Here is a 26,109-nt window from a genome sequence, read left to right on the forward strand (position 1 = left end):
ACATTACCTGTTTAAAAAAACAGGCCGTTGGTAGACCACCAAGAGAACATGTGATCAGTAAAGTTAGCATTCGTTTTAGCTTTTATTTTGTTTAGTCTTAAATATACGAACCTTGAATTCAGGAAAACGTACAGCAAACAAAATATTCGTTAAATGAATTCCAAAAACGTATTTTTTAATTACATGATATCAAAACATCCTAGCCTAAATTGTAGATGACCCTTCTCCCACAACGTGTTCATTCCCTTCATGGATTTGAAAGGAACTCTGGGAGAAGGGGGCAACTCTGCATTGGGGCTGTGCAGGGAAGCAAAAGTATTTGTACAACTCAAGTTTAAGTTTGCAGTTTCCAAGGTTTTTGCCCTGAGCTACCAGTAAAAACAATGTCCCTCAAATGCAGTAATAAAGAGCCCAAATCACGAGCTTCAGGGATTTTTCACATTTTTTAACTGTCCATTCCTTCTGCATCCATGGGGGATGAACTGCAGTGTATTCTGGGAAGGGGAATACTTTTACTCCCAAGTATTGTTGAAAGGAATTGCACTTGATGTATTCCTGAACTTTTCAAATTGTTCATTCTAATATATGGCTTAATTTGGATTGCTTTACCAGGGTAACTACTTACTGCAAAAAGTGACACCCAAATGGCCAAGCTGCTATTTAGCAGTGTATCTTTTGGCACAGAACATACAAACCTGAGTTTCTTGTTCAGAAGAGCAATGGTGAATTGTAACAGCAGCTTAAACAATATTGCTGACATACCTTGACTTTGTACCAAAAGAGCGGACAATCCATCAGCTTTGAACTGAAACAAGACGCTCAAAGGGATGAGAGTCTGTGATTGGGCAACTCTGCATGTCAGTGAACAGGCTCCTGCTATTGGCTGACCCAACTCTCGAAGTATTATAGTTGTGCTGGAGTGCTGTTTGCATATTATAATTTTGTTTACATCTCAGGTTGCCCCTGATGTAGTACAGGAGCAGGCCTTTGTTGCACATGATCAGCAGCAGTGGCCTATGGGATATGTGGTCCTTTTGCCTTTTCCTGTATAGAATGTTAATGTCTTAATTTACTGTCCCTCTCCTGGCCTTGAGTCTTCCTCAATGAGCCGTTCCTCTGCTTCCTCTTCCTGCTCTGCCTCTTGTTTTGGTTCCTCAACGTTGACTCCCTCTTTGACATCTACACCCCCTTCCTGTTCGGGTGCACCCTGGGAGTTAGAGTCTGGCTGTTGTAGTTTGGGAGGAGAGAGAAGCTCAGGGGGAGCTATTAGACCGTCCTGGTTTAGATCCTGAGTCTGCAGGAGAAAGTCTACCATGGCCACCACCTGAAACACACACACAAGCATTGGCCTAGGGTGCAGATGAACTCAGTGCAACACTGTACAGTCAGCTTCAGAGTGTATATTCAGTTACCCAATCTTTATATTTAGACAACAGCACAGGCTACATGATGTATGTGCATCCTGATATACAAGCCCCTCTAACACTGTCAGTTAGCTAGCTGGTCATCAACTGACTTTATGATCAGGACACTGTCAGCTAGCTAGCTGGTCATCAACTGACTTTATGATCAGGACACTGTCAGCTAGCTAGCTGGTCATCAACTGACTTTATGATCAGGACACTGTCAGCTAGCTAGCTGGTCATCAACTGACTTTATGATCAGGACAATGTCAGTTAGCTAGCTGGTCTTCAACTGACTTTATGATCAGGACAATGTCAGTTAGCTAGCTGGTCATCAACTGACTTTATGATCAGGACAATGTCAGTTAGCTAGCTGGTCATCAACTGACTTTATGATCAGGACACTGTCAGTTAGCTAGCTCGTCATCAACTGACTTTATGATCAGGACACTGTCAGCTAGCTAGCTGGTCATCAACTGACTTTATGATCAGGACAATGTCAGTTAGCTAGCTGGTCATCAACTGACTTTATGATCAGGACAATGTCAGTTAGCTAGCTGGTCATCAACTGACTTTATGATCAGGACACTGTCAGTTAGCTAGCTCGTCATCAACTGACTTTATGATCAGGACACTGTCAGCTAGCTAGCTGGTCATCAACTGACTTTATGATCAGGACAATGTCAGCTAGCTAGCTGGTCATCAACTGACTTTATGATCAGGACAATGTCAGTTAGCTAGCTGGTCATCAACTGACTTTATGATCAGGACACTGTCAGTTAGCTAGCTGGTCATCAACTGACTTTATGATCAGGACAATGTCAGTTAGCTAGCTGGTCATCAACTGACTTTATGATCAGGACAATGTCAGTTAGCTAGCTGGTCATCAACTGACTTTATGATCAGGACAATGTCAGTCAGTACAATATATGTCCTAACTACAACACTGAAGAGATTTTCTATAGATGTTATATATCTATACACACACACACACACACACACACACACACACACACCTCACCATCTCAGCTGACTGTTCTCCAGGTGCATTGTGGGAATTGTATTCAGAGAGCAGCTTCATCATCTCCAGGCCGTCCATGTGACCGCTGCGGTCGTAGTCATGGAGACTGAACAGGAAGAACACCTCTGACCAGCAGGAAATAGGAAGATGATTCATTCACTGATTATGTATTATTTATTTATTTTTGTGTTTCTGTACCTTGTTCCCAGGTGTTATCCGGTCCTCCATGTCCCTCCTTTAGGTTGGCCTTGATGTAGCTCTGCAGCAGCCTGACATACACAGAGGTTAGAGGTCAAGGGTTAGAAGGTTAAACCGCAGGCCCACCTGACTGAGTAGCACGTTACTTCACGGTACAGAAAGTACCAATAATCTAGTCTAGATTTGTATCAAGGTTTTACAAACAAACTCTCTGTGGAGGGATTGTTTCAGTGAGGATGGAATTCGTCCCAACTACCGCTGAATACAGAGGTTCTCTTCCAGCAATATGAGTCGCATAATCCAATCAAAATCAAATGTTATTGGTCACATGACATACACATATTTTGCAGATGTTATCGCAGGTGCAGCGAAATGCTTATGATTCTCACTCCAACAGTACAGTAATACTATACTGATATTTTTTGTTTTTTGTGTGCATTGTTTGATATTGTTAGATATATATATATATATATATATATACAAAACAATAAAGATCAGAGCGATGTCAGAGTCCAGAATATACGGTGCTGTAAAAAAGTATTTTCCTCCTTTATAATCCTCTCTATTTCTGATACTGAATGCCATCAGATCTTCGACCAAAACCTAATATTAAAGGGAACTTGAGTGAACAAATAACACAACAATTACATACTTACTTCATTTATTTCAAAAACAAAGTTATGCAACACCCAATGCCCCTGTGTGAAAAAGTAATTGCCCTCTTACACTGAATAAGTGGTTGTGCCATCTTTAGCTCCAATGACTCCAACCAAACTGCTTCCTGTAGTTGTTGATCAATCTCTCACATCTCTGTGGGGGAATTTTGGCCTACTCTTACATGTAGAATTTGAGTTTATTTTTATTTTTACAGGGACAGTGCACATTAATCAACGTTTCAGTAAAAGTGCCGGTTTTAGCCAGCCGGCTAATTTTCAACTGCAGTCCCTGGGCAGGTTATTAAAAACAATTACAATATAGACAATAGCAACATAGAACAAGCAAGACATAGCAACATAGGACAAGCAAGACATAGTATACAGACAGAGCAACATAGGACAAGCAAGATGTAGCATACAGACAGGGCAACATAGAACAAAAAGCAGCAAGACAAAATTCATAAAAGCAACAAAGTGTTTCCACACCTCACAAGCTACAGACAACAGACAACATGGAAAGCGGCAACACACAGCTAGGGACCATGTTCACAAATCTGATTGACCTTTAGCCATGTCTTCAAGCATTTTGTGAAAGTGTGATATGTGGTGCAGTTATGTGTGTCTGATGGCAGTGTATTCCAGACATGGGAAGCTCTCACAGAGAATGCAGATTTACTAAAGGTGCTTTTCCTTAGGGGAACTATACAGTCACCTCTCATGGCAGACCTTGTGGATCTGCTGCCATATGTCTGGGTTTTCTGTTTAACAAAAATATTGAGTGGAGGGGAGCCAGGCCATTAAGGATCTTGAATACAAGACATGCGTCGGTGTATTGCACAAGATTTTCCCAACTCAAGAGCTCATGCTTTCTAAGGATGTGACAATGATGATGGCTATTGGGCTTCCTATCAAGCACTTTGAGAGCCTGTTTGTAGACAGACTGAATAGGTTTTAATGTTGTACAGCAAGCTTGGGCCCAACTAGTCAAGCAGTATGTTAAGTGGGGAGTATCATAGAGTTGAAGTACAGTTTTGCTACCTCTATAGTCAAACAATTTTGTATAAATCGGAAATTAGCTAGGTTGAATTTAGTTATTTGAATTACCTTTTTCACATGCTTTTTAAAAGAGAGGTTGGAATCAAGTATGATGCCAAGGTACTTAAAATCGGATACCACCTGTAGCTTCTCCCCTGACACATAGACATCTGGCTCAGTAGCATCTGTTGCCCTCTTTGTGAAGAACATGCAAACAGTTTTTTTCACATTGAGATGCAAACACGAGTCACTGAGCCACTTTGTAACCTGGACCATTACAGTAGTGAGTTCTTGTGCAGCTTGTTGTTTGCTCTTTGCATGCACATATCACTGTATCATCTGTATACATTTGAACTTCAGACCCAGTACAGACAGAAGGCAGATCATTAATGTACAGGCTGAACAGGAGGGGCCCCAGTATTGACCCTTGGGGCACGCCCACATCATAGCTACGAGTGGGCGACAGCTCATTGCTCACTCTGACACACTGAGTTCTGCCTTCAAGGTATGATTTCATCCATCTCAAGGCATCAGGGGAAAAGTTGAACTTGGACAATTTTGTGATAAGAATCTCATGGTTAACAGTATCAAAAGCCTTCCTTAGGTCCAGAAACACAGCCCCAACAGCACCCCCTTTGCCCATCTTGGACTTCACATTTTCCAGAAGAAAGCAGTTGGCCGTTTCTGTGGAGTGTTTCGCTCTGAAGTCAAACTGCATGGAGTGTAATGTGAAGGGGCTGTTGTTGAGGTGGGCAATCAGTTGTTCTGCTACACACTTTTCAACAACCTTTGACACCACAGGTAGTATACTAATGGGCCTGTAGTTACTCACGTCAGCAGGGTTGCCTGATTTAAAGATGGCCGTTATTATGGCCGACTTCCATACCCTTGGAAACACACCGAGACCAATAGATGTGTTGGTGACCTTAGTAATGGGGCCAATGAGTGACTCTTTGTAGTTTTTATGAAAGGTAGAGTCCAGCCCAGACACATCTTTGGCTTTAGAGTTCTTTAGTGAGCTAATCACTTTGTTCACCTTTGACTCAGAAACCTCCTTTATGATAAAGACAGGTTGAGTGTCATTCACTAGCACTGAGCCCAAGAAACCAGTGGAGGGGTTCTGTGTCAGTACCCTGACAGAGTCAATAAAGTGGGAATTGAAGGCTATTGCTATTTCGACTGCATCCTGTGTTAGATTGTCATTCACCATGATTTCTAGTCTTTTTGCAGTGTTACTATGGTCTTTCCCTGTTAACTTTTTTAGATTCTCCCATATCAATTTAGAATTTCCCTTTGCTTCACCAATTATGTTAATAAAAAAGTTTGCCTTGGCCTGTCTGATTTCTTTCATCACCTTATTTCTCAACATGGTAAACCTACGTCTGTCATGACTAATTTAGATTTTAGGGCTATTTTTAGAGCATAATCTCGTTCTTTCATCAATTTCCAGATTTCTCCATTTAGCCAAGGAAGAGTGCTCTTTTGGCCAGGTTTGGATTTGATTTTCTTTAGGAAGCCATTTATTGTAGTCTGGATTGTGGATAGAAAAACCTGACTATCAGCTTCCACGTCTGTATAGGACAAGAGATCATTCCAGTTTATTCCCTTAATTGCTTTTTCAAAACAGTTTAATTCACTCTTAGGTATTCTGAGTTGATCCGGCTTTCTAACAGTAGAGAGGTTAAACCTGCTCTTAGACAGCTTTCTGGCTATAAGTTTCAGATTATGATCAGACAGCCCAGTAACCATATTGAATGATTTAGTCACTCTCTCTGGTTTATTACTGAACACCAAATCAATCTGTGTTTTAGAGCAACAAGTCACCCTGGTTGGCCCTTTAACTAGCTGTGTAAGGTCAAAGGTATTAGTGATCCGTTTGAGGGTTTTCCTACAACACTTGTCTTCATAATTAATGTTAAAATCTCCCATTAAGATGACCTCTTTCCCAAAATCACATTCCCTAAGCATGGTATTAAACTGATCAAAAAATACACTTTTAGTGGAAGGTGGCCTATACATTCCAATGAGGGTAAAAGACATTTGGGGAGACAGTGTAACGTTCAGGCCGATACATTCTAGTTCATTATCACATGACCACTCAATTTGTTTACATCGGATATGTTCTTTAATGTAAATCATCACACCCCCTCCTCTTCCTTCAATCCTGTCTCTCCTGAAAACATTGTAGCCAGGCACAATCAAAGCAGCATATGGAGAGTGTTTATGGAGCCATGTCTCTGAGAGGCAGAGAAAGTCAAGGTTGGAGTCTGAGTAGATGTTGAATTTGATCACTTTTTGGAATGACACTACGAATGTTCAAGTGCCCCCCTAGTAGTCCCTTGGGCTTAGCTCGTGGGTCCCAGATGACTCGAGAGTGATTGACACATTGAAAAAAGTTACATTTTCTGTGTTTTCTGACGGCTGGGTTTAGGCCGTTTTGTTTCGTTTTGATTAGGGGCAGTTCGGTAGCACAATTAACAATCCCTCCCGCCTGCACTGGATGCGGGGAACTAATTAAAATAGCTTGCGTACCAGGAGCAGAGTCAGGGATCGCATATAGCGACTCTGGTATGTTTGAAGAGTCAAAATCTATCCTGGAGTCGGGTGAGTCGAGAGAAACCATAGGACCATAGCACCCGTGGAACGGTGAACCAATGTGTTTGGTGTTGATATTCTCCGGTAGTAGACTGATTGTGTCATCCCAGCAAGGACGCACTGAGATTATCAGTAGAGCAGCTACATAACTGGCAATCAAGGCAGAGTACTGGAGATAAAACACATAGTTGCGCTTTAACTCTTTGCATGAGTTACTTAGCTGGGATCGGCGTACACCTGATGGTTTAGATAAAATTACAGCATTCGAATGAAAAGCGGCACCTGCCGCACCACCCTGTCTTCCGTCCAGCTTTAACAGCTTTAACTCAGCGGGATTTGTGGGTTTTCAAGCATGAACTGTTCGTTTCATGTCCTGCCACAACATCTCAATTCGGTCTGAACTTTGACTGTGACACCACCTTGTACAGCAGACATAATGGTTCCTTCTTTCAAGGCAAATCGTCCAGGTCCTGAAACCGCAAAACATCCCCAAACCATCACACTATCACCACCATGCTTGACGGTTGGTATGAGGTTCTGCCTGTGGAATGCAGTGTCTGGTTTTCTCCAGACATAGTGGGACCCATCTCATCCAAAAGTTACATTTTTTTGACTCATCTGTCCATAGAACATTCTTGATGATAATCCAGGTGCTTTTTTTCAAACTTGAGTCAACTTTTTTTTTGGATGATTTTTGTAGCACCAGATGGATACAGATGTTGCCAGCATTAGTATCACTATGGCTCTGTGAATAACGGAAATGTTTGACCACCCATTACTAATTAGTAGACTGTTTGAAATTGGCCTCGGTCAGGCAGCCTGCAATTGTTTTGAAAACTACCTGACAGACAGGACACAATATATTTCATCTGATGGTGTTAAATCAAATGACCTTAATATTACTAAAGGTGTCCCACGAGGATCAATTATGGTACTTTTTACTATCTATATAAACAATATTATTTGCCTGTAAGAAATTGAAACCACTTGTATGTGGATGATACTTGGTATCCTTGTTGCCCCTTCGGTTGAAAAGGCTTTCAAAACTGCCCTTTTTTAAATGAAATTACAACTTAATGCAGGTAAAATTAAGTATATGTTATTTTCCTAAAATAATAAAAAAATGTATCTGATGATTTATGCATTGGGAAAGTATTTCCAGATTTTGTTACGTTACAGCCTTATTCTAAAATTGATGCATATCATCAATCTCCACACAATACCCCACAATGAAAAAGTGAAAACATGTTTAAGAATTATTTTGTGAATGTATTAAAAATAAAAAATTGAACTCAGGTGTCTCCTGTTTCCATTGATTATCCTTGATGTTTCTACAACTTGATTGGAGTCCACCTGTGGTAAATGAAATTGATTGGACATGATTTGGAAAGGCACACACCTGTCTACATAAGATCCCCTGGGGAAGGGTACCAACAAAAGTCTGTAGCATTGAAGGTCCCCAAGAACACAGTGACCTCCATCATTCTTAAATGGAAGAAGTTTGGAACCACAAAGACTCTTCCTAGAGCTGGCCACCCGGCCAACCTGAGCAATCGGGGGAGAAGGACCTTGGTCAGGGAGGTGACCAAGAACCCGATGGTCACTCTGACAAAGCTCCAGAATTCCTCTGTGGAGATGGGAGAACCTTCCAGAAGGAAAACCATTTCTGCAACACTCCACCAATCAGGCTTTTATGGTAGAGTGGCCAGACGGAAGCCACTCCTCAGTAAAAGGCACATAACAGCATGCTTGGAGTTTTCCAAAAAGGACTCTCAGACCATAAGAAACATGATTTTCTGGTCTGATGAAACCAAGATTGAACTCTTTGGCCTGAATGCCAGGCGTCACGTCTGGAGGAAACCTGGCGCCAACCCTTTGGTGAAGCATGATGGTGGCAGCATCATGCTTTGGGAATGGTTTTCAGCAGCAGAGACTGTGAGACCTGGGAAAGATGAACGGTGCAAAGTACAGAGAGTACAGATGGGTGAAGGTTAACCTTCCAACAGGACAACGACCGGGACAAGTCTCTGAATGTCCTTGAGTGGCCCAGCCAGAGCCCTTACTTGAACTCGATCTAACATCTCTGGAGAGACCTGAAAATAGCTGTGCAGCAACGCTTCCCATCCAACATGACAGAGCTTGAGAGGATCTGCAGAGAATAATGGAAGAAAGTCCCCAAATACAGGTGTGCCAGGCTTGTAGCGTCATACCCAAGAAGAATCGATGCTGTATTTGCTGCAAAAGGTGCTTCAACAAAGTGCTGAGTAAAGGGTCTGAATACATATGTAACCTTGATATTTCAGTTTTTTGTTTTTTGTACATTTGCAAAAAAATCAAATCTACGTGTTGGGGTTTTGATTGAACCTGTTTTTTCTTTGTCATTATGGGCTATTGTGTGTAGATTGATGAGGGATTTTTAAAAATCCATTTTAGAATAAGGCTGTAACGTAACACAATGTGGAACAAGTAAAGGGGTCTGAATACTTTCCGAAGGCTCTGTATGTACATCGGACGGTGCCCACGCTGATCATGTCACCGCTTATAACAAAAAGCTATCTTTCAAAATGCATATTGATGAGTTAGTTAAGAATTAAAACGGTCTTCCTGTTTAGGAATATATCATATATTTAGTTAAAAAGCAAATAGAAAACAAATCATTCAGTCAAAATTTCATATCCTGGTTATAGACACTGGTGATATTGTCTGTGAATGCAGCTGCCACAGTATTGAAACCATTGGACACAGTTTATCATAACATTATTACACGTTATATTACAAGTGCCAGGTCCAGTACACATCACTGCTTTCTGTATCAGAAGGCTGGCCCTCTTTAAAGTCTCGTAGATCGAGGCATTGCACTATTTTTCTTTATAAAGCCCTCTTGAACAAGCTTTCGCCGTACCTTATTTCATTGTTAACCTACAGACGTACGAGCTACCAGACCCGGTCTCAGGGACGGACCCGGTCTCAGGGACGGACCCGGTCTCAGGGACGGACCCGGTCTCAGGGAAGGACCCGGTCTCAGGGACGGACCCGGTCTCAGGGACGGACCCGGTCTCAGGGAAGGACCCGGTCTCAGGGACGGACCCGGTCTCAGGGACGGACCCGGTATAAGGGACGGACCCGGTCTCAGGGACGGACCCGGTCTCAGGGACGGACCCGGTCTCAGGGACGGACCCGGTCTCAGGGACGGACCCGGTATAAGGAACAGACCCGGTCTCAGGGACGGACCCAGTCTCACGGACGGACCCGGTATAAGGGACGGACCCGGTCTCAGGGACGGACCCGGTCTCAGGGACGGACCCGGTCTCAGGGAAGGACCCGGTCTCAGGGACGGACCCGGTCTCAGGGACGGACCCGGTATAAGGGACAGACCCGGTCTCAGGGACGGACCCGGTCTCAGGGACGGACCCGGTCTCAGGGAAGGACCCGGTCTCAGGGACGGACCCGGTCTCAGGGACGGACCCGGTATAAGGAACAGACCCGGTCTCAGGGACGGACCCAGTCTCACGGACGGACCCGGTATAAGGGACGGACCCGGTCTCAGGGACGGACCCGGTATAAGGGACAGACCCGGTCTCAGGGACGGACCCGGTCTCAGGGACGGACCCGGTATCAGGGACGGACCCGGTCTCAGGGAAGGACCCGGTCTCAGGGAAGGACCCGGTCTCAGGGAAGGACCCGGTCACAGGGAAGGACCCGGTCTCAGGGACGGACCCGGTCTCAGGGACGGACCCAGTCTCACGGACGGACCCGGTATAAGGGACGGACCCGGTCTCAGGGACGGACCCGGTATAAGGGACTGACCCGGTCTCAGGGACGGACCCGGTCTCAGGGAAGGACCCGGTCTCAGGGACGGACCCGGTCTCAGGGACGGACCCGGTCTCAGGGACGGACCCGGTATAAGGGACGGACCCGGTCTCAGGGACGGACCCGGTCTCAGGGACGGACCCGGTCTCAGGGAAGGACCCGGTCTCAGGGACGGACCCGGTATCAGGGACGGACCCGGTCTCAGGGACGGACCCGGTCTCAGGGACGGACCCGGTATCAGGGACGGACCCGGTCTCAGGGAAGGACCCGGTCTCAGGGACGGACCCGGTCTCAGGGAAGGACCCGGTCTCAGGGACGGACCCGGTCTCAGGGAAGGACCCGGTCTCAGGGAAGGACCCGGTCTCAGGGACGGACCCGGTATAAGGGACGGACCCGGTCTCAGGGACGGACCCGGTCTCAGGGACGGACCCGGTCTCAGGGAAGGACCCGGTCTCAGGGACGGACCCGGTCTCAGGGACGGACCCGGTATAAGGAACAGACCCGGTATAAGGGACGGACCCGGTCTCAGGGACGGACCCGGTATAAGGGACAGACCCGGTCTCAGGGACGGACCCGGTCTCAGGGACGGACCCGGTATTAGGGACGGACCCGGTCTCAGGGAAGGACCCGGTCTCAGGGAAGGACCCGGTCACAGGGAAGGACCCGGTCACAGGGAAGGACCCGGTCTCAGGGACGGACCCGGTCTCAGGGACGGACCCGGTCTCAGGGACGGACCCGGTATAAGGGACGGACCCGGTCTCAGGGACGGACCCGGTATAAGGGACAGACCCGGTCTCAGGGACGGACCCGGTCTCAGGGAAGGACCCGGTCTCAGGGACGGACCCGGTCTCAGGGACGGACCCGGTATAAGGGACGGACCCGGTCTCAGGGACGGACCCGGTCTCAGGGACGGACCCGGTCTCAGGGAAGGACCCGGTCTCAGGGAAGGACCCGGTATCAGGGACGGACCCGGTCTCAGGGACGGACCCGGTATCAGGGACGGACCCGGTCTCAGGGAAGGACCCGGTCTCAGGGACGGACCCGGTCTCAGGGAAGGACCCGGTCACAGGGAAGGACCCGGTCTCAGGGAAGGACCCGGTCTCAGGGACGGACCCGGTATAAGGGACGGACCCGGTCTCAGGGACGGACCCGGTCTCAGGGAAGGACCCGGTCTCAGGGACGGACCCGGTCTCAGGGACGGACCCGTTCTCAGGGACGGACCCGTTCTCAGGGACGGACCCGGTCTCAGGGACGGACCCGTTCTCAGGGACGGACCCGTTCTCAGGGACGGACCCGGTCTCAGGGAAGGATAACTCTGCACATCCCTTCCATCTCCACTGAGTTATAAAAATATGCTTTTTAGTTTTTTTTGCACCTTACTTGTGGAATAATCTCCAGAACTCTCAACAATGTTATGTTTTGGTACCACTAGGGACATTTAGATGGCTGATTCATGGCCTTTTACCTGAAGAATGGGTTTGTTTTTTCTGATTGTATTTTGTAATTTGATAACTGCGTTATATTTGTCAATATTTCACATTTGTATGATTGTGTACATGCAGGGCTCCCTAGGAAAAGAGGCCTTGGTCTCAACAGGATTTCCCTGCTTAAATAAAGACATTTTAAAAAATGGTTAAATACGGGCTGGAGCAAAACCCTGCACACCCACTAGCTCTCTTTCCCTGCTTCAGCCTGTATTTAATAGAGTTGGCCCCTAGCTGGAATAAAGGGTTTTAAAGTAAAAGATGCCACTAACCTGCGGTCCTCCTCTCCAGAGCCGAAGGGATTGGCCAGTGTGAAAGGGGGAAGGGCTCCTACTGACTGTACTCTGTGGTACACAGAGAGAGAGAGAGAGAGAGAGAGAGAGAGGGAGAGAGACAGAGAGGGAGAGACAGAAGGAGAGAGAGACAGAGGGAGACAGAGAGAGAGAGAGAGAAGGGTGATAACAGAAATGATCAGTGTTGGTTTTATGGCTAGTATTAGGTGCAGGGAAAGTTTCCCTTTGACCTATACCTGAGGTGATACATTAACAGGCTCCCTCTGAACTCTGACACATATCTCTCTCTGTTGTTGTTACCAGCCAGGGACATGTTGTGATGTAATCCAGTGGCCTCACCTGAATGTTTCCTTAACATCATACTTCCTGTTTCTGTTATTCCTACATGACCTGAAAGACAGTGCAACAGTATAGCCTACATTCCTAGCTCTGATCACAGGTCTAGATAAATATCCTGAAAAATAAATGAACGAGTAATGTACAAGGCTAGCTGGCATTGACTGTCTGCTCAGTGCCCACTATTTTTCTAGCAACCAACCACGCAGTCACACCTGAAGGTTCACACCTCAGAGGCGGTTGTGATTTAAACTCACATACAGGTACAGTACATACAGTGTAGTCTGTTGCCTGACAAGTTCACCAAGAAATATAAACAACAAAAGCACGACAAAACATAACAGAAATTAAACCGGAAAAGTCACCCTGCTGGAAAATCCACTTTTGACCCGTTTGGATTTTGAGCTGGTAATTTTAAAACCTTGACGCCAAATGATCTATGCTCTATACTTTCATTGCGCGCTGTGTGTGTGTGTGTCAGGGCCTACCTTTGGTCCGCGGGCACCTGTGGCGCGGACACACACTGGTGCGCGAGCAGGAGCAGGGATAGCATACCTGTCACCAGCATGTCCGCGCCAGACTCTAACGACGCACCTGCAAGCGCAACAAGCAATGTCGCTATCATTCTTCAGGCTCTACAGGTCCGACATTAAACATTGTAGGCGTGTTGTATATAACATTTAGGCCGATCATTTACTTATTAAAACATTTTGAATTGTTATTCTGGAACAAATGCGTAATAACCGTAGGTTATGATAAATAATCATCATAACGTATAGCAATGATTTAAAACATTTCCATTATTCCCACACAGCTATAGTGATGCTAATGCTGCAACATTTCACCCATTTGGTGCTACAAAAGTATCAATCTCTCACTCAAAATGTAATCTATCAGTTATGATGCATTGGGCTAAATTGCCGCAATCGTACATCGCAATGTTTTCATATCCTACCTGTTGGCCTGTTTGATGAGTAGAAAAACAAACGCATCCTAACGTCCTGTTTTGTAGTTCAGATTGTGATTTCATAGCGGAAGATTCTACCATTCAGCCCAACCCACTCCCCCTCCGGTAATATCTACACTGCACTGCGCAGCCGCGAGAGGCCTGGGCCGCGGAGGAATAATTAAAAATACATCCTTCCTTCCTCCCTTTCTTTAAAGTAATCACTGATCTGACAAGACAGGATAGTTGGAAGCTATATGGAGCCCCTGATGACATATATCTAGCTTTGTTAACTTTAGATAATAAATATCCTCATGTCGAGGAGGAATTCTAAAAGTAATAACATGAAAGAAGGATGTATTGTGAAAGTAATCGAACTGGCATCTGTTTTGGTCAAAGGACAGCATCCACGTGGAAACCGAGAGGAGGACGTCTCTCTCTCTCTCTCTCTCTCTCTCTCTCTCTCTCTCTCAATTCAATTCAATTCAAGGGGCTTTATTGGCATGGGAAACATGTGTTAACATTGCCAAAGCAAGTAAGGTATATAATATATAAAGTGAAATAAACAATAAAAATTAACAGTAGACATCACACATACAGAAGTTTCAAAACAATAAAGACATTTCAAATGTCATATTATATATATATACAGTGTTTTTACAATGTGCAAATGGTAAAGGACACAAGATAAAATAAATAAGCATAGATATGTGTTGTATTTACAATGGTACGTGTTCTTCACTGGTTGTCCTTTTCTCGTGGCAACAGGTCACAAATCTTGCTGCTCTGATGGCACACTGTGGAATTTCACCCAGTAGATATGGGAGTTTTTCAAAATTGGATTTGTTTTCGAATTCTTTGTGGATCTGTGTAATCTGAGGGAAATATGTCTCTCTAATATGGTCATACATTGGGCAGGAGGTTAGGAAGTGCAGCTCAGTTTCCACCTCATTTTGTGGGCAGTGAGCACATAGCCTGTCTTCTCTTGAGAGCCATGTCTGCCTACGGCGGCCTTTCTCAATAGCAAGGCTATGCTCGCTGAGTCTGTACATAGTCAAAGCTTTCCTTAATTTTGGGTCAGTCACAGTGGTCAGGTATTCTGCCGCTGTGTACTCTCTGTGTAGGGCCAAATAGCATTCTAGTTTGCTCTGTTTTTTTGTTAATTCTTTCCAATGTATCAAGTAATTATCTTTTTGTTTTCTCATGATTTGGTTGGGATCTAATTGTGCTGCTGTCATGGGGCTCTGTAGGGTGTGTTTGTGAACAGAGCCCCAGGACCAGCTTGCTTAGGGGACTCTTCTCCAGGTTCATCTCTCTGTAGGTGATGGCTTTGTTGTGGAAGGTTTGGGAATCGCTTCCTTTTAGGTGGTTATAGAATTTAACTGCTCTTTTCTGGATTTTGATAATTAGTGGGTATCGGCCTAATTCTGCTCTGCATGCATTATTTGGTGTTCTACGTTGTACACTGAGGATATTTTTGCAGAATTCTGCGTGCAGAGTCTCAATTTGGTGTTTGTCCCATTTTGTGAAGTCTTGGTTGGTGAGCGGACCCCAGACCTCACAACCATAAAGGGCAATGGGCTCTATGACTGATTCAAGTATTTTTAGCCAAATCCTAATTGGTATGTTGAAATTTATGTTCTTTTTGATGGCATAGAATGCCCTTCTTGCCTTGTCTCTCAGATCGTTCACAGCTTTGTGGAAGTTACCTGTGGCGCTGATGTTTAGGCCAAGGTATGTATAGTTTTTTGTGTGCTCTAGGGCAACAGTGTCTAGATGGAATTTGTATTTGTGGTCCTGGTGACTGGACCTTTTTTTGGAACACCATAATTTTGGTCTTACTGAGATTTACTGTCAGGGCCCAGGTCTGACAGAATCTGTGCATAAGATCTAGGTGCTGCTGTAGGCCCTCCTTGGTTGGTGACAGAAGCACCAGATCATCAGCAAACAGCAGACATTTGACTTCAGTTTCTAGTAGGGTGAGGCCGGGTGCTGCAGACTTTTCTAGTGCCCGCGCCAGTTCGTTGATATATATGTTGAAGAGGGTGGGGCTTAAGCTGCATCCCTGTCTAACCCCACGACCCTGTGTGAAGAAATGTGTGTGTTTTTTGCCAATTTTAACCGCACACTTGTTGTTTGTGTACATGGATTTTATGATGTCGTATGTTTTACCCCCAACACCACTTTCCATCAGTTTGTATAGCAGACCCTCATGCCAAATTGAGTCGAAGGCTTTTTTGAAATCAACAAAGCATGAGAAGACTTTGCCTTTGTTTTGGTTTATTTGGTTGTCAATTAGGGTGTGCAGGGTGAATACATGGTCTGTTGTACGGTAGTTTGGTAAAAAGCCAATTTGACATTTGCTCAGTACATTGTTTTCATTGAGGAAGTGTACGAGTCTGCTGTTAATGATAATGCAGAGGATTTTCCCAAGGTTACTGTTGACGCATATTCCACGGTAGTTATTGGGGTCAAATTTGTCTCCATTTTTGTGGATTGGGGTGATCAGTCCTTGGTTCCAAATATTGGGGAAGATGCCAGAGCTAAGGATGATGTTAAAGAGTTTTAGTATAGCCAATTGGAATTTGTTGTCTGTATATTTGATCATTTCATTGAGGATACCATCAACACCACAGGCCTTTTTGGGTTTGAGGGTTTTTATTTTGTCCTGTAACTCATTCAATGTTATTGGAGAATCCAGTGGGTTCTGGTAGTCTTTAATAGTTGATTCTAAGATCTGTATTTGATCATGTATATGTTTTTGCTCTTTATTCTTTGTTATAGAGCCAAAAAGATTGGAGAAGTGGTTTACCCATACATCTCCATTTTGGATAGATAATTCTTCGTGTTGTTGTTTGTTTAGTGTTTTCCAATTTTCCCAGAAGTGGTTAGAGTCTATGGATTCTTCAATTACATTGAGCTGATTTCTGACATGCTGTTCCTTCTTTTTCCGTAGTGTATTTCTGTATTGTTTTAGTGATTCACCATAGTGAAGGCGTAGACTCAGGTTTTCCGGGTCTCTATGTTTTTGGTTGGACAGGTTTCTCAATTTCTTTCTTAGAATTTTGCATTCTTCATCAAACCATTTGTCATTGTTGTTAATTTTCTTCGGTTTTCTATTTGAGATTTTTAGATTTGATAGGGAAGCTGAGAGGTCAAATATACTGTTAAGATTTTCTACTGCCAAGTTTACACCTTCACTATTACAGTGGAACGTTTTACCCAGGAAATTGTCTAAAAGGGATTGAATTTGTTGTTGCCTAATTGTTTTTTGGTAGGTTTCCAAACTGCATTCCTTCCATCTATAGCATTTCTTAATGTTACTCAGTTCCTTTGGCTTTGATGCCTCATGATTGAGTATTGCTCTGTTTAAGTAGACTGTGATTTTGCTGTGGTCTGATAGGGGTGTCAGTGGGCTGACTGTGAACGCTCTGAGAGACTCTGGGTTGAGGTCAGTGATAAAGTAGTCTACAGTACTACTGCCAAGAGATGAGCTATAGGTGTACCTACCATAGGAGTCCCCTCGAAGCCTACCATTGACTATGTACATACCCAGCGTGCGACAGAGCTGCAGGAGTTGTGACCCGTTTTTGTTGGTTATGTTGTCATAGTTGTGCCTAGGGGGGCATACGGGGGAGGGAATGCTGTCACCTCCAGGCAGGTGTTTGTCCCCCTGTGTGCTGAGGGTGTCGGGTTCTTGTCCGGTTCTGGCATTTAGGTCACCACAGACTAGTACATGTCCCTGGGCCTGGAAATGATTGATTTCCCCCTCCAGGATGGAGAAGCTGTCTTCATTAAAATATGGGGATTCTAGTGGGGGGATATAGGTAGCACACAGGAGGACATTTTTCTCTGTTAGGATAATTTCCTTTTGAATTTCTAGCCAAATGTAGAATGTTCCTGTTTTGATTAATTTAATGGAGTGAGTTAGGTCTGCTCTATACCAAATTAGCATACCCCCTGAGTCCCTTCCCTGTTTCACACCTGGTAGTTTGGTGGATGGGACTACCAGCTCTCTGTAACCTAGAGGGCATCCAGTGGGTCTGTCTCCTCTATACCAGGTTTCTTGCAGGATGACAATGTCTGTATTACCGATTTCTTTGGTGAAGTCCGGGTTTCTGCTCTTCAGGCCAAAGGCAGATGACCTCAGGCCTTGGATATTCCAGGATGAAATAGTAAAGGCTTTTTGTTCCATAAAGTGTCCAATGTTGTTGGTCGTGGTTTGGCCTCAGGCCAGTAAGTGTGAGCAGAGCCTGCTGAGCATCTGGTACATGCCATTGGCTTGGGCGAGTGTGAGAGTGGGGGTTGGGACTGTTTGCCCGCTCACTACCTGGGCGTATGTGTGGCTTCCATGTTGAGGCCCTCTTTGCGGGGGTGGGGTGCATGGGGTGGGCAGGAGTGGCATAGGTCTGATCTGAGGGGGCCTAAATGGGGTGTGGGCATGATTGACGTGGGGGGTGTTGATTGGTTGGGGTAGGGGTGTGGATGTGTCTGGGTGTGCGGTGGTCTGGATGTAATTCCTCTTGGCGTGGGTCCTCTATGTGTAGGTCCAGGGGGGGGTCCTGCAGGTCTGGGAGGGTGTCTCGCTGGTCTGGGTGGGGTGTCTATTGATCTGTTGCTCCTGTGTGAAGTGTTGGGGATACGTTTGAGAGCGATGTCCTTTAGAGTTCGGGCAAAGATGGGCACTGCTGCCTTGTAGAGGTGGACCTGGTCATAGAGGCTGTTCAAGTCCAGGGTGGAGTGGTGGGCCAGGAAAACGTTTGGTTTTGAGGCACAGTCACGGGAAATACTTGCGTTTACCCGCTGTATTGTGGCAGGGTGGAAGTCTTTTCGTGGTAGCAGGGTGGAGATAACCACTTGTGCGTTGGGGAAAGTAGAAGAAGCCTTTTCAATCACTCCCTTCAGTGCTGTGGCCACTCTTTCCTGCTGGGCCCTCAGGTCGTTTGTGCCTGTGTGTATTATTATGTGGCTGGGTGAGCCTAGTTTGGCCTCAGACAGAAGGTCTATGGCGCTCTGGGTGTTTGGACACCAGAGTTTAGACACACTGTGTTTGGGAAAAAGTTTTTTTTTCTTCTATATATTTCCCATTTGAGTCCATAAGTAGTACAATTTGTGTCTTGTGTTTGTCCTCAGTGGGTGTGGGGGGGTTGTCAGAAGGGCTATCAGGGTGGCTGACAGGGGGGGTGCTCAGAGGGGGTGAGAGACGCTGGGCTTGGGGTTCTCTCTCTCTCTCTCTCTCTCTCTCTCCGTCCTATACCTGAGACGCCACGTAGCTGCAGCTGACTAGGCACAAATCAGGCTGGATAAGATAGTGTGTGTGTGCAGCTGGGTTCCGACTGTTCTTCAGTGTCCCCCCCCCATGCCTCTCTTTCTCTCTCGTGTACAAACTGTAGGCTACTTTTCTGCATGGATTGTGAGCGCGGATCGCCACCAAAGGGTGCATGGCAGTGGTCTATTAGTATTTAGAACGGACACGAAAACATTTACCTTTGTTTAGAATGTCACGTTTGACTAGACAACATATACCGATTTCCTTTTGGGACATGTTTTAGCCTACTTGTCTCTGGGAAAGCTTGGTGTAGGAGTCTGTAGTGGGGTATCGCTGCTGTGTGTGTGTGTGTGCGTATGTGTGTGTGTTTATGTGTATGTGTGCGTATGTGTGTGTGTTTATGTGTGTGTTTATGAGTATGTGTGCGTATGTCTGTGTATGTGTGTGTGTGTATGTGTGTGTGTATGTGCGTGTGTGTGTGAGTTTATGTGTATGTGTGTGTTTATGAGTATGTGTGTCCGTTTATGTGTGTATGTGTGTGTGTTTATGTGTGTATGTGTGTGTGTGTTTATGCGTATGTGTGTGTGTGTTTATGTGTGAGTGTGTGTATGTGAATGACCTCATAGCACCGTTCCACTGTGACGGTTTGTTTTGGCCACTAGATGGTAATCTAGTCTCACTGGCAAATGTCCACCCTGCACTGTTGCTCTGTCTCTCACTTGACAGGGAAATAAAGCCTGACACACACACACACACACACACACACACACACATACACACACACACACACATACGCGCACACGCACACGCACACGCACACGCACACACACTATTGTCTAAGGGACGAGAGAGCAAACAGACGAAGGAGAGATGGGGGAAGGCAGCAAGGGAGGGAGGAAAGAAGAAGATGTAGTAGAGAGAAGGAGAGATGGGGGAAGGCAGCAAGGGAGGGAGGAAAGAAGACGATGTGGTAGAGAGAAGGAGAGAACAAGCAGAGGGCTTGAGTCCAGTGAGGGAGAAGAAGAGAGATGGAGGGAGAGGGATTGAAATGTTGGGTAAGAGCAGGGAGCAGAAGACATTCTCAGCCTGATCCCTGTGTTGGATAGACTGGGAGTAAGAGAGTGACTGTGACACACACACACACACACATACACACACACACAGACACACACACACACACATACACACATGCGTGCACCAACACACACATGCACACATACACACACACACATACACACACACACATAGACACACAGACACACACACACACATACACACATGCGTGCACCAACACACACATGCACACACACACACACACACATACACACACACACACACACACACACACACACACACACACACACACACACACACACACACACACACACACACACACACATACACACATGCATGCACCAACACACACATGCACACATACACACTTTATATTTGTAGCACAGTCCTACTTGACATAGCACATTTATACAGTATATCATATTGTGTACATATCAGTTGTATTACTATGTGTTCTGTATTATTGATATGGATTATTATTGTGAAAGCATTTCAGTGCACCTTTTTTACCTTCTGCAAACTGTGTACGTGACGAATACAATTTGATTTGATTTGACAAACACACACACACACACACACACACACACACACACACACACACACACACACACACACACACACACACACACACACACACACACACACACACACACACACACACACACACACACACACACACACACACACACACACACACACAAACACACACAGACACACACACACACACACACACACACACACACACAAACACACACACACATACATATACACACACACACACACACACACACACACACACACACACACACACACACACACACACACACACAAACACACACAGACACACACACACACACACACACACACACACACACACACACACACACACACACACACACACACACACACACACACACACACATACACACACACACACACACACACACAAACACACACAGACACACACACACACACACACACAAACACACACACACATACATATACACACACACACACACACACACACACACACACACACACACACACACGCCATGAACAAACACACACACACAGTGAAAGATGGGTCCTCCAGGACATAGTCATCATGTCAGTTCCTCTGTAGAAACTCAACCTCCTGACCCCAAAATGGCCAGGATGATCGCTCAAGTTTGACTTCGAAAATTCTGAGGACGTCAGGAAATGTCTTCAAAACTGGTTACTAGTCAAATCAAATTAAGTAAATTGTTATTTGTCACATGCGCCGAATACAACAGGTGCAGACCTTACTGTGAAATGCTTACTTACTAGGGGCAACAGTATGTGCTATTACTATCAAGTGGGCTTGTGTTTTGCTTGGGCAGTGTGGAAGGGGATGGTGGATGGGCCTAATCCCAAGACTCCATATCCGAAGGTCATGTTTTCCATGTTTATTTTTTATTTGAATCCTATCCCAAACCTTAACCCTTAACTGAACCATTCAGAATGAATGCTTAAACGTAATGTTTTAATCCCATCCAAAAACCTTAACCGTCATCTTCGAATTTTGTCATTTGGAGAAATGCAACGATGCTGAGCAGGAGACAATCGAGGGTGTCAAAAACATTTTGAAATGTGACGTTTGGAGCAACTTTGAAATGTGACGTTTGGAGCAACTTTGAAATGTGACGTTTGGAGAAATGTGGATAAACGTCAGAATCTGAAGTCAAATTGTTAAAACCGTGAGATCTGCGTTCATCCACCTCTGGCCTGCTCGCCTCCCTACCACTGAGGAAGTACAGTTCCCGCTCAGCCCAGTCAAAACTGTTCGCTGCTCTGGCCCCCCAATGGTGGAACAAACTCCCTCACGACGCCAGGACAGCGGAGTCAATCACCACCTTCCGGAGACACCTGAAACCCCACCTCTTCAAGGAATACCTAGGATAGGATAAGTAATCCTTCTCACCCCCCCCTTAAATGATTTAGATGCACTCTTGTAAAGTGGCTGTTCCACTGGATGTCAGAAGGTGAATTCACCAATTTGTAAGTCGCTCTGGATAAGAGCGTCTGCTAAATGACTTAAATGTAAATGTAAATGTAGATCTAGTTGAAATGTTGCCTCGATGGCTCTTTTCCATTACAGTGAAAAGCATTACGTTAATGTGGTCACACACAGGGCCGGACTACTGTATTTGGGGCCCCAGGGCACTGACCTTACGTTCTATTCTACATGGGGCTGAGATTCTAGACATTTTGCTATCATATGCAATCCTGGGGGCCTGACATCTGGGGGCCCACAAAAAAATAAAAATAATAATAACAATAATTGGGTTGTGGGCCCCCTGTGTGCCCGTTCTGTAATCCGGCCTTGCACACACACACACACACACACACACACACACACACACACACACACACACACGCACGCACGCACGCACGTGCACGCACACACACACACACACACACACACACACACACACACACACACACACACACACACACACACACACACACACACACAGACACACACACACACACACACACACACACACACACACACACACACACACACACACACACACACACACACACACACACACACACACACACACACACACACACACACACACACACACACACACACACACACACAGACACACACACAGACACACAGAGTTTTCAGACCCCTTGATTTCTTCCCACATTTTGTTACGTATAGTTCAGCCTTATTCTACAATAGATTCAATTGTTGTTTTTTCTCTCTCATAAATCTACACAGAATACAACATAATGACAGAACAAAAACAGGTTTTTAGAAAATGTTGCTAATTTATTAAAAACTAAAAACTGAAATATTGCATTTACATATGTATTCAGACCCTTTACTCAGTACTTTGTTGAAGCACCTTTTGCAGCAAATACAGCATTGATTCTTCTTGGGTATGACGCTACAAGCTTGGCACACCTGTATTTGGGCAGTTTCTTCCATTATTCTCTGCAGATCATCTCAAGCTCTGTCATGTTGGATGGGGAGCGTCACTGCACAGCTATCTTGCGGTCTCTCCAGACATGTTTGATTGGGTTCAAGTCCAGGCTCTGGCTGGGCCACTCAAGGACTTTCAGAGACTTGTCCCGAAGCCACTCGTTGTCTTGGCAGTGTGCTTAGGGTCGTTGTCCTGTTGGAAGGTGAATCTTCACCCCAGTCTGAGGTCCTGAGTGCTCTGGAGCAGGTTTTCATCAAGGATCTCTCTGTACCTTTCTCCATTAATTTTGCCTGGATCCTGACTAGACTCCCAGTCCCTGCCACTGAAAAATATCCCCATAGGGATGGTGCCAGGTTTCCTCTAGACGTGCCACATGGCATTCAGGCCAAATAGTTCAATCTTGGCTTCATCAGATCAGAAAATCTTGTTTCTCATGGTCTGAGAGTATTTTGGTGCCATTTGGCAAACTCCAAGCACGCTGTCATGTGTCTTTTACTGAGGAGTGGCTTCTGTCTGGCCACTCTACCATAAATGCCTGATTGGTGGAGTGCTGCAGAGATGGTAGTCCTTCTAGAAGGTTCTCCCATCTCCACAGAGGAACTCTGGAGCTCTGTCAGATTAGTCACCTCTCTGACCAAGGCCCTTCTCCCCGATTGCTCAGTTTGGCCGGGCGGCCAGCTCTAGGAAGAGTCTTGGTGGTTCCAAACTTCTTCCATTTAAGAATGATGGAGGCCACTGTGTTTTTGGGGACCTTCAATGCTGCAGAAATGTTTTGGTACCCTTCCCCAGATCTGTGGCTCGGCACAATCATGTCTCGGAACTCTAGGGACAATTCCTTTGACCTCATGGCTTGGTTTTTGCTCTGACATGCACTGTCAACTGTGGGACCTTATCTAGACAGTTGTGTGCCTTTCCAAATCATATCCATTCAAATGAATTTACCACAATTGAATGGACTCCAATCAAGTTGTAAAACATCTCAAGGATGATCAATGGAAACAGGATGTCACTGAGCTCAATTTCAAGTCTCATAGAAAAGGGGCTGAATACTTATGTAAATAAGGTATTTCAGTTTTTTATTTGTAATACATTTGCAAACATTTCCAGAAACCTGTTTTTGCTTTGTCATTATGGGGTATTGTGTGTAGATTGATGAGGATTGTTTTTCTTCATTTAATCCATTTTAGATTAAGGCTCTAATGTAACACAATGTGGAAAACGTCATGGGTTCTGACGATACTTGTGAGGACTTTTTGGGGACCAACAATTGATTCCAATTCAAAATCCTATTTTCCATAATCCCTAACCTTACCGTAACCCTAACTCTAACCCTTACTGTAAACTTAACCCCTAACCCTAACCCTAACCTTAACCGTAACCCTAACCCCTAACCCTTACCGTAACCTTAACCCTAACCCTAACCGTAACCCTAACCCTAACCCTTACCGTAACCTTAACCCTAACCCTAACCCTTACCGTAACCCTAACCCTAACCCTTACCGTAAACTTAACCCTAACCCTAACCCTTACCGTAACCCTAACCCTTACCGTAACCCTAACCCTAACCCTAACCCTAACTCTTACCGTAACCTTAACCCTAACCCTAACCCGTACCGTAACCCTAACCCTTACCGTAACCCTAACCCTAACCGTAACCTTAACCCCTAACCCTTACCGTAACCTTAACCCCTAACCCTTACCGTAACCTTAACCCCTAACCCTTACCGTAACCTTAACCCCTAACCCTTATCGTAACCTTAACCCCTAACCCTTACCGTAACCTTAACCCCTAACCCTTACCGTAACCTTAACCCCTAACCCTAACCCTAACCCTAACCCTAACCCTTACCGTAACCTTAACCCCTAACCCTTACCGTAACCTTAACCCCTAACCCTTACCGTAACCTTAACCCCTAACCCTTACCGTAACCTTAACCCCTAACCCTAACCCTAACCCTTACCGTAACCTTAACCCCTAACCCTAACCCTTACCGTAACCTTAACCCCTAACTCTTACCGTAACCTTAACCCCTAACCCTTACCGTAACCTTAACCCCTAACCCTAACCCTTACCGTAACTTTTAACCTCTAGGAAGACAGGAAGGAAGGGAAAGGTGAGGTGATTGTAGCTAGATGTACACAGGAAGGAAGGGAAAGGTGAGGTGATTGTAGCTAGATGTACACAGGAAGGAAGGGAAAGGTGAGGTGTATGTAGCTAGATGTACACAGGAAGGAAGGGAAAGGTGAGGTGATTGTAGCTAGATGTACACAGGAAGGAAGGGAAAGGTGAGATGATTGTAGCTAGATGTACACAGGAAGGAAGGGAAAGGTGAGGTGATTGTAGCTAGATGTAACCAGGCTGGGAAGGGAAAGGTGAGGTGTATCAAATCAAATCAAATGTATTTATAAAGCCCTTCGTACATCAGCTGATATCTCAAAGTGCTGTACAGAAACCCAGTCTAAAACCCCAAACAGCAAGCAATGCAGGTGTAGAAGCACAGTGGCTCGGAGAAACTCCCTAGAAAGGCCAAAACTTAGGAAGAAACCTAGAGAGGAACCAGGCTATGTGGGGTGGAGATTATAACAGAACATGGCCAAGATGTTCAAATGTTCATAAATGACCAGCATGGTCCAATAATAATAAGGCGGAACAGTTGAAACTGGAGCAGCAGCACGGCCAGGTGGACTGGGGACAGCAAGGAGTCATCATGTCAGGTAGTCCTGAGGCATGGTCCTAGGGCTCAGGTCCTGAGAGAGAGAGAAAGAAAGAGAGAAAGAGAGAATTAGAGAGAGCACACTTAAATTCACACAGGACACCGAATAGGACAGGAGAAGTACTCCAGATATAACAAATTGACCCTAGCCACCCGACACATAAACTACTGCAGCATAAATACTGGAGGCTGAGACAGGAGGGGTCAGGAGACACTGTGGCCCCATCCGAGGACACCCCCGGACAGGGCCAAACAGGAAGGATATAACCCCACCCACTTTGCCAAAGCACAGCCCCCACACCACTAGAGGGATAA

General features: G+C 45.4%; 1 protein-coding gene across 2 annotated transcripts; it reads right to left on the minus strand.

Annotated features, from left to right (window-relative positions):
* Positions 1–58: 58 nt before the first annotated feature.
* On the minus strand, positions 59–13,904 carry LOC135525540 (cell growth regulator with EF hand domain protein 1-like). 2 transcript variants are annotated; one of them, XM_064953214.1, is made up of 6 exons: positions 13,787–13,898; positions 13,320–13,425; positions 12,475–12,546; positions 2,623–2,693; positions 2,425–2,549; positions 59–1,324 (listed from the first exon to the last, which is right to left on the minus strand). In XM_064953214.1, exons 1-6 carry the CDS (start codon positions 13,821–13,823, stop codon positions 1,070–1,072), a joined length of 666 nt encoding a protein of 221 aa, XP_064809286.1. In that variant the 5' UTR covers positions 13,824–13,898; the 3' UTR covers positions 59–1,069. The 2 variants fall into 2 exon arrangements, with proteins under 2 accessions (XP_064809286.1, XP_064809287.1); XM_064953215.1 differs by having other exon boundaries at positions 1,200–1,324; positions 2,420–2,549; positions 13,787–13,904.
* Between the last annotated feature and the right edge of the window lie 12,205 nt (positions 13,905–26,109).

The sequence above is a fragment of the Oncorhynchus masou genome, chromosome 32, assembly GCF_036934945.1.
Source record: "Oncorhynchus masou masou isolate Uvic2021 chromosome 32, UVic_Omas_1.1, whole genome shotgun sequence".
NCBI lineage: Eukaryota > Metazoa > Chordata > Actinopteri > Salmoniformes > Salmonidae > Oncorhynchus > Oncorhynchus masou.

Coding starts and splice junctions, on each gene's coding strand:
- LOC135525540 (XM_064953214.1), bottom strand. CDS start 13,823: ATGCGTTTGTTTTTCTACTCATCAAACAGGCCAACAG. Junction 12,547..13,319: donor CAGGTGCCCGCGGACCAAAG/GTAGGCCCTGAC, acceptor TGTGTACCACAG/AGTACAGTCAGTAGGAGCCC. Junction 2,694..12,474: donor TCTGGAGAGGAGGACCGCAG/GTTAGTGGCATC, acceptor TGTGTATGTCAG/GCTGCTGCAGAGCTACATCA.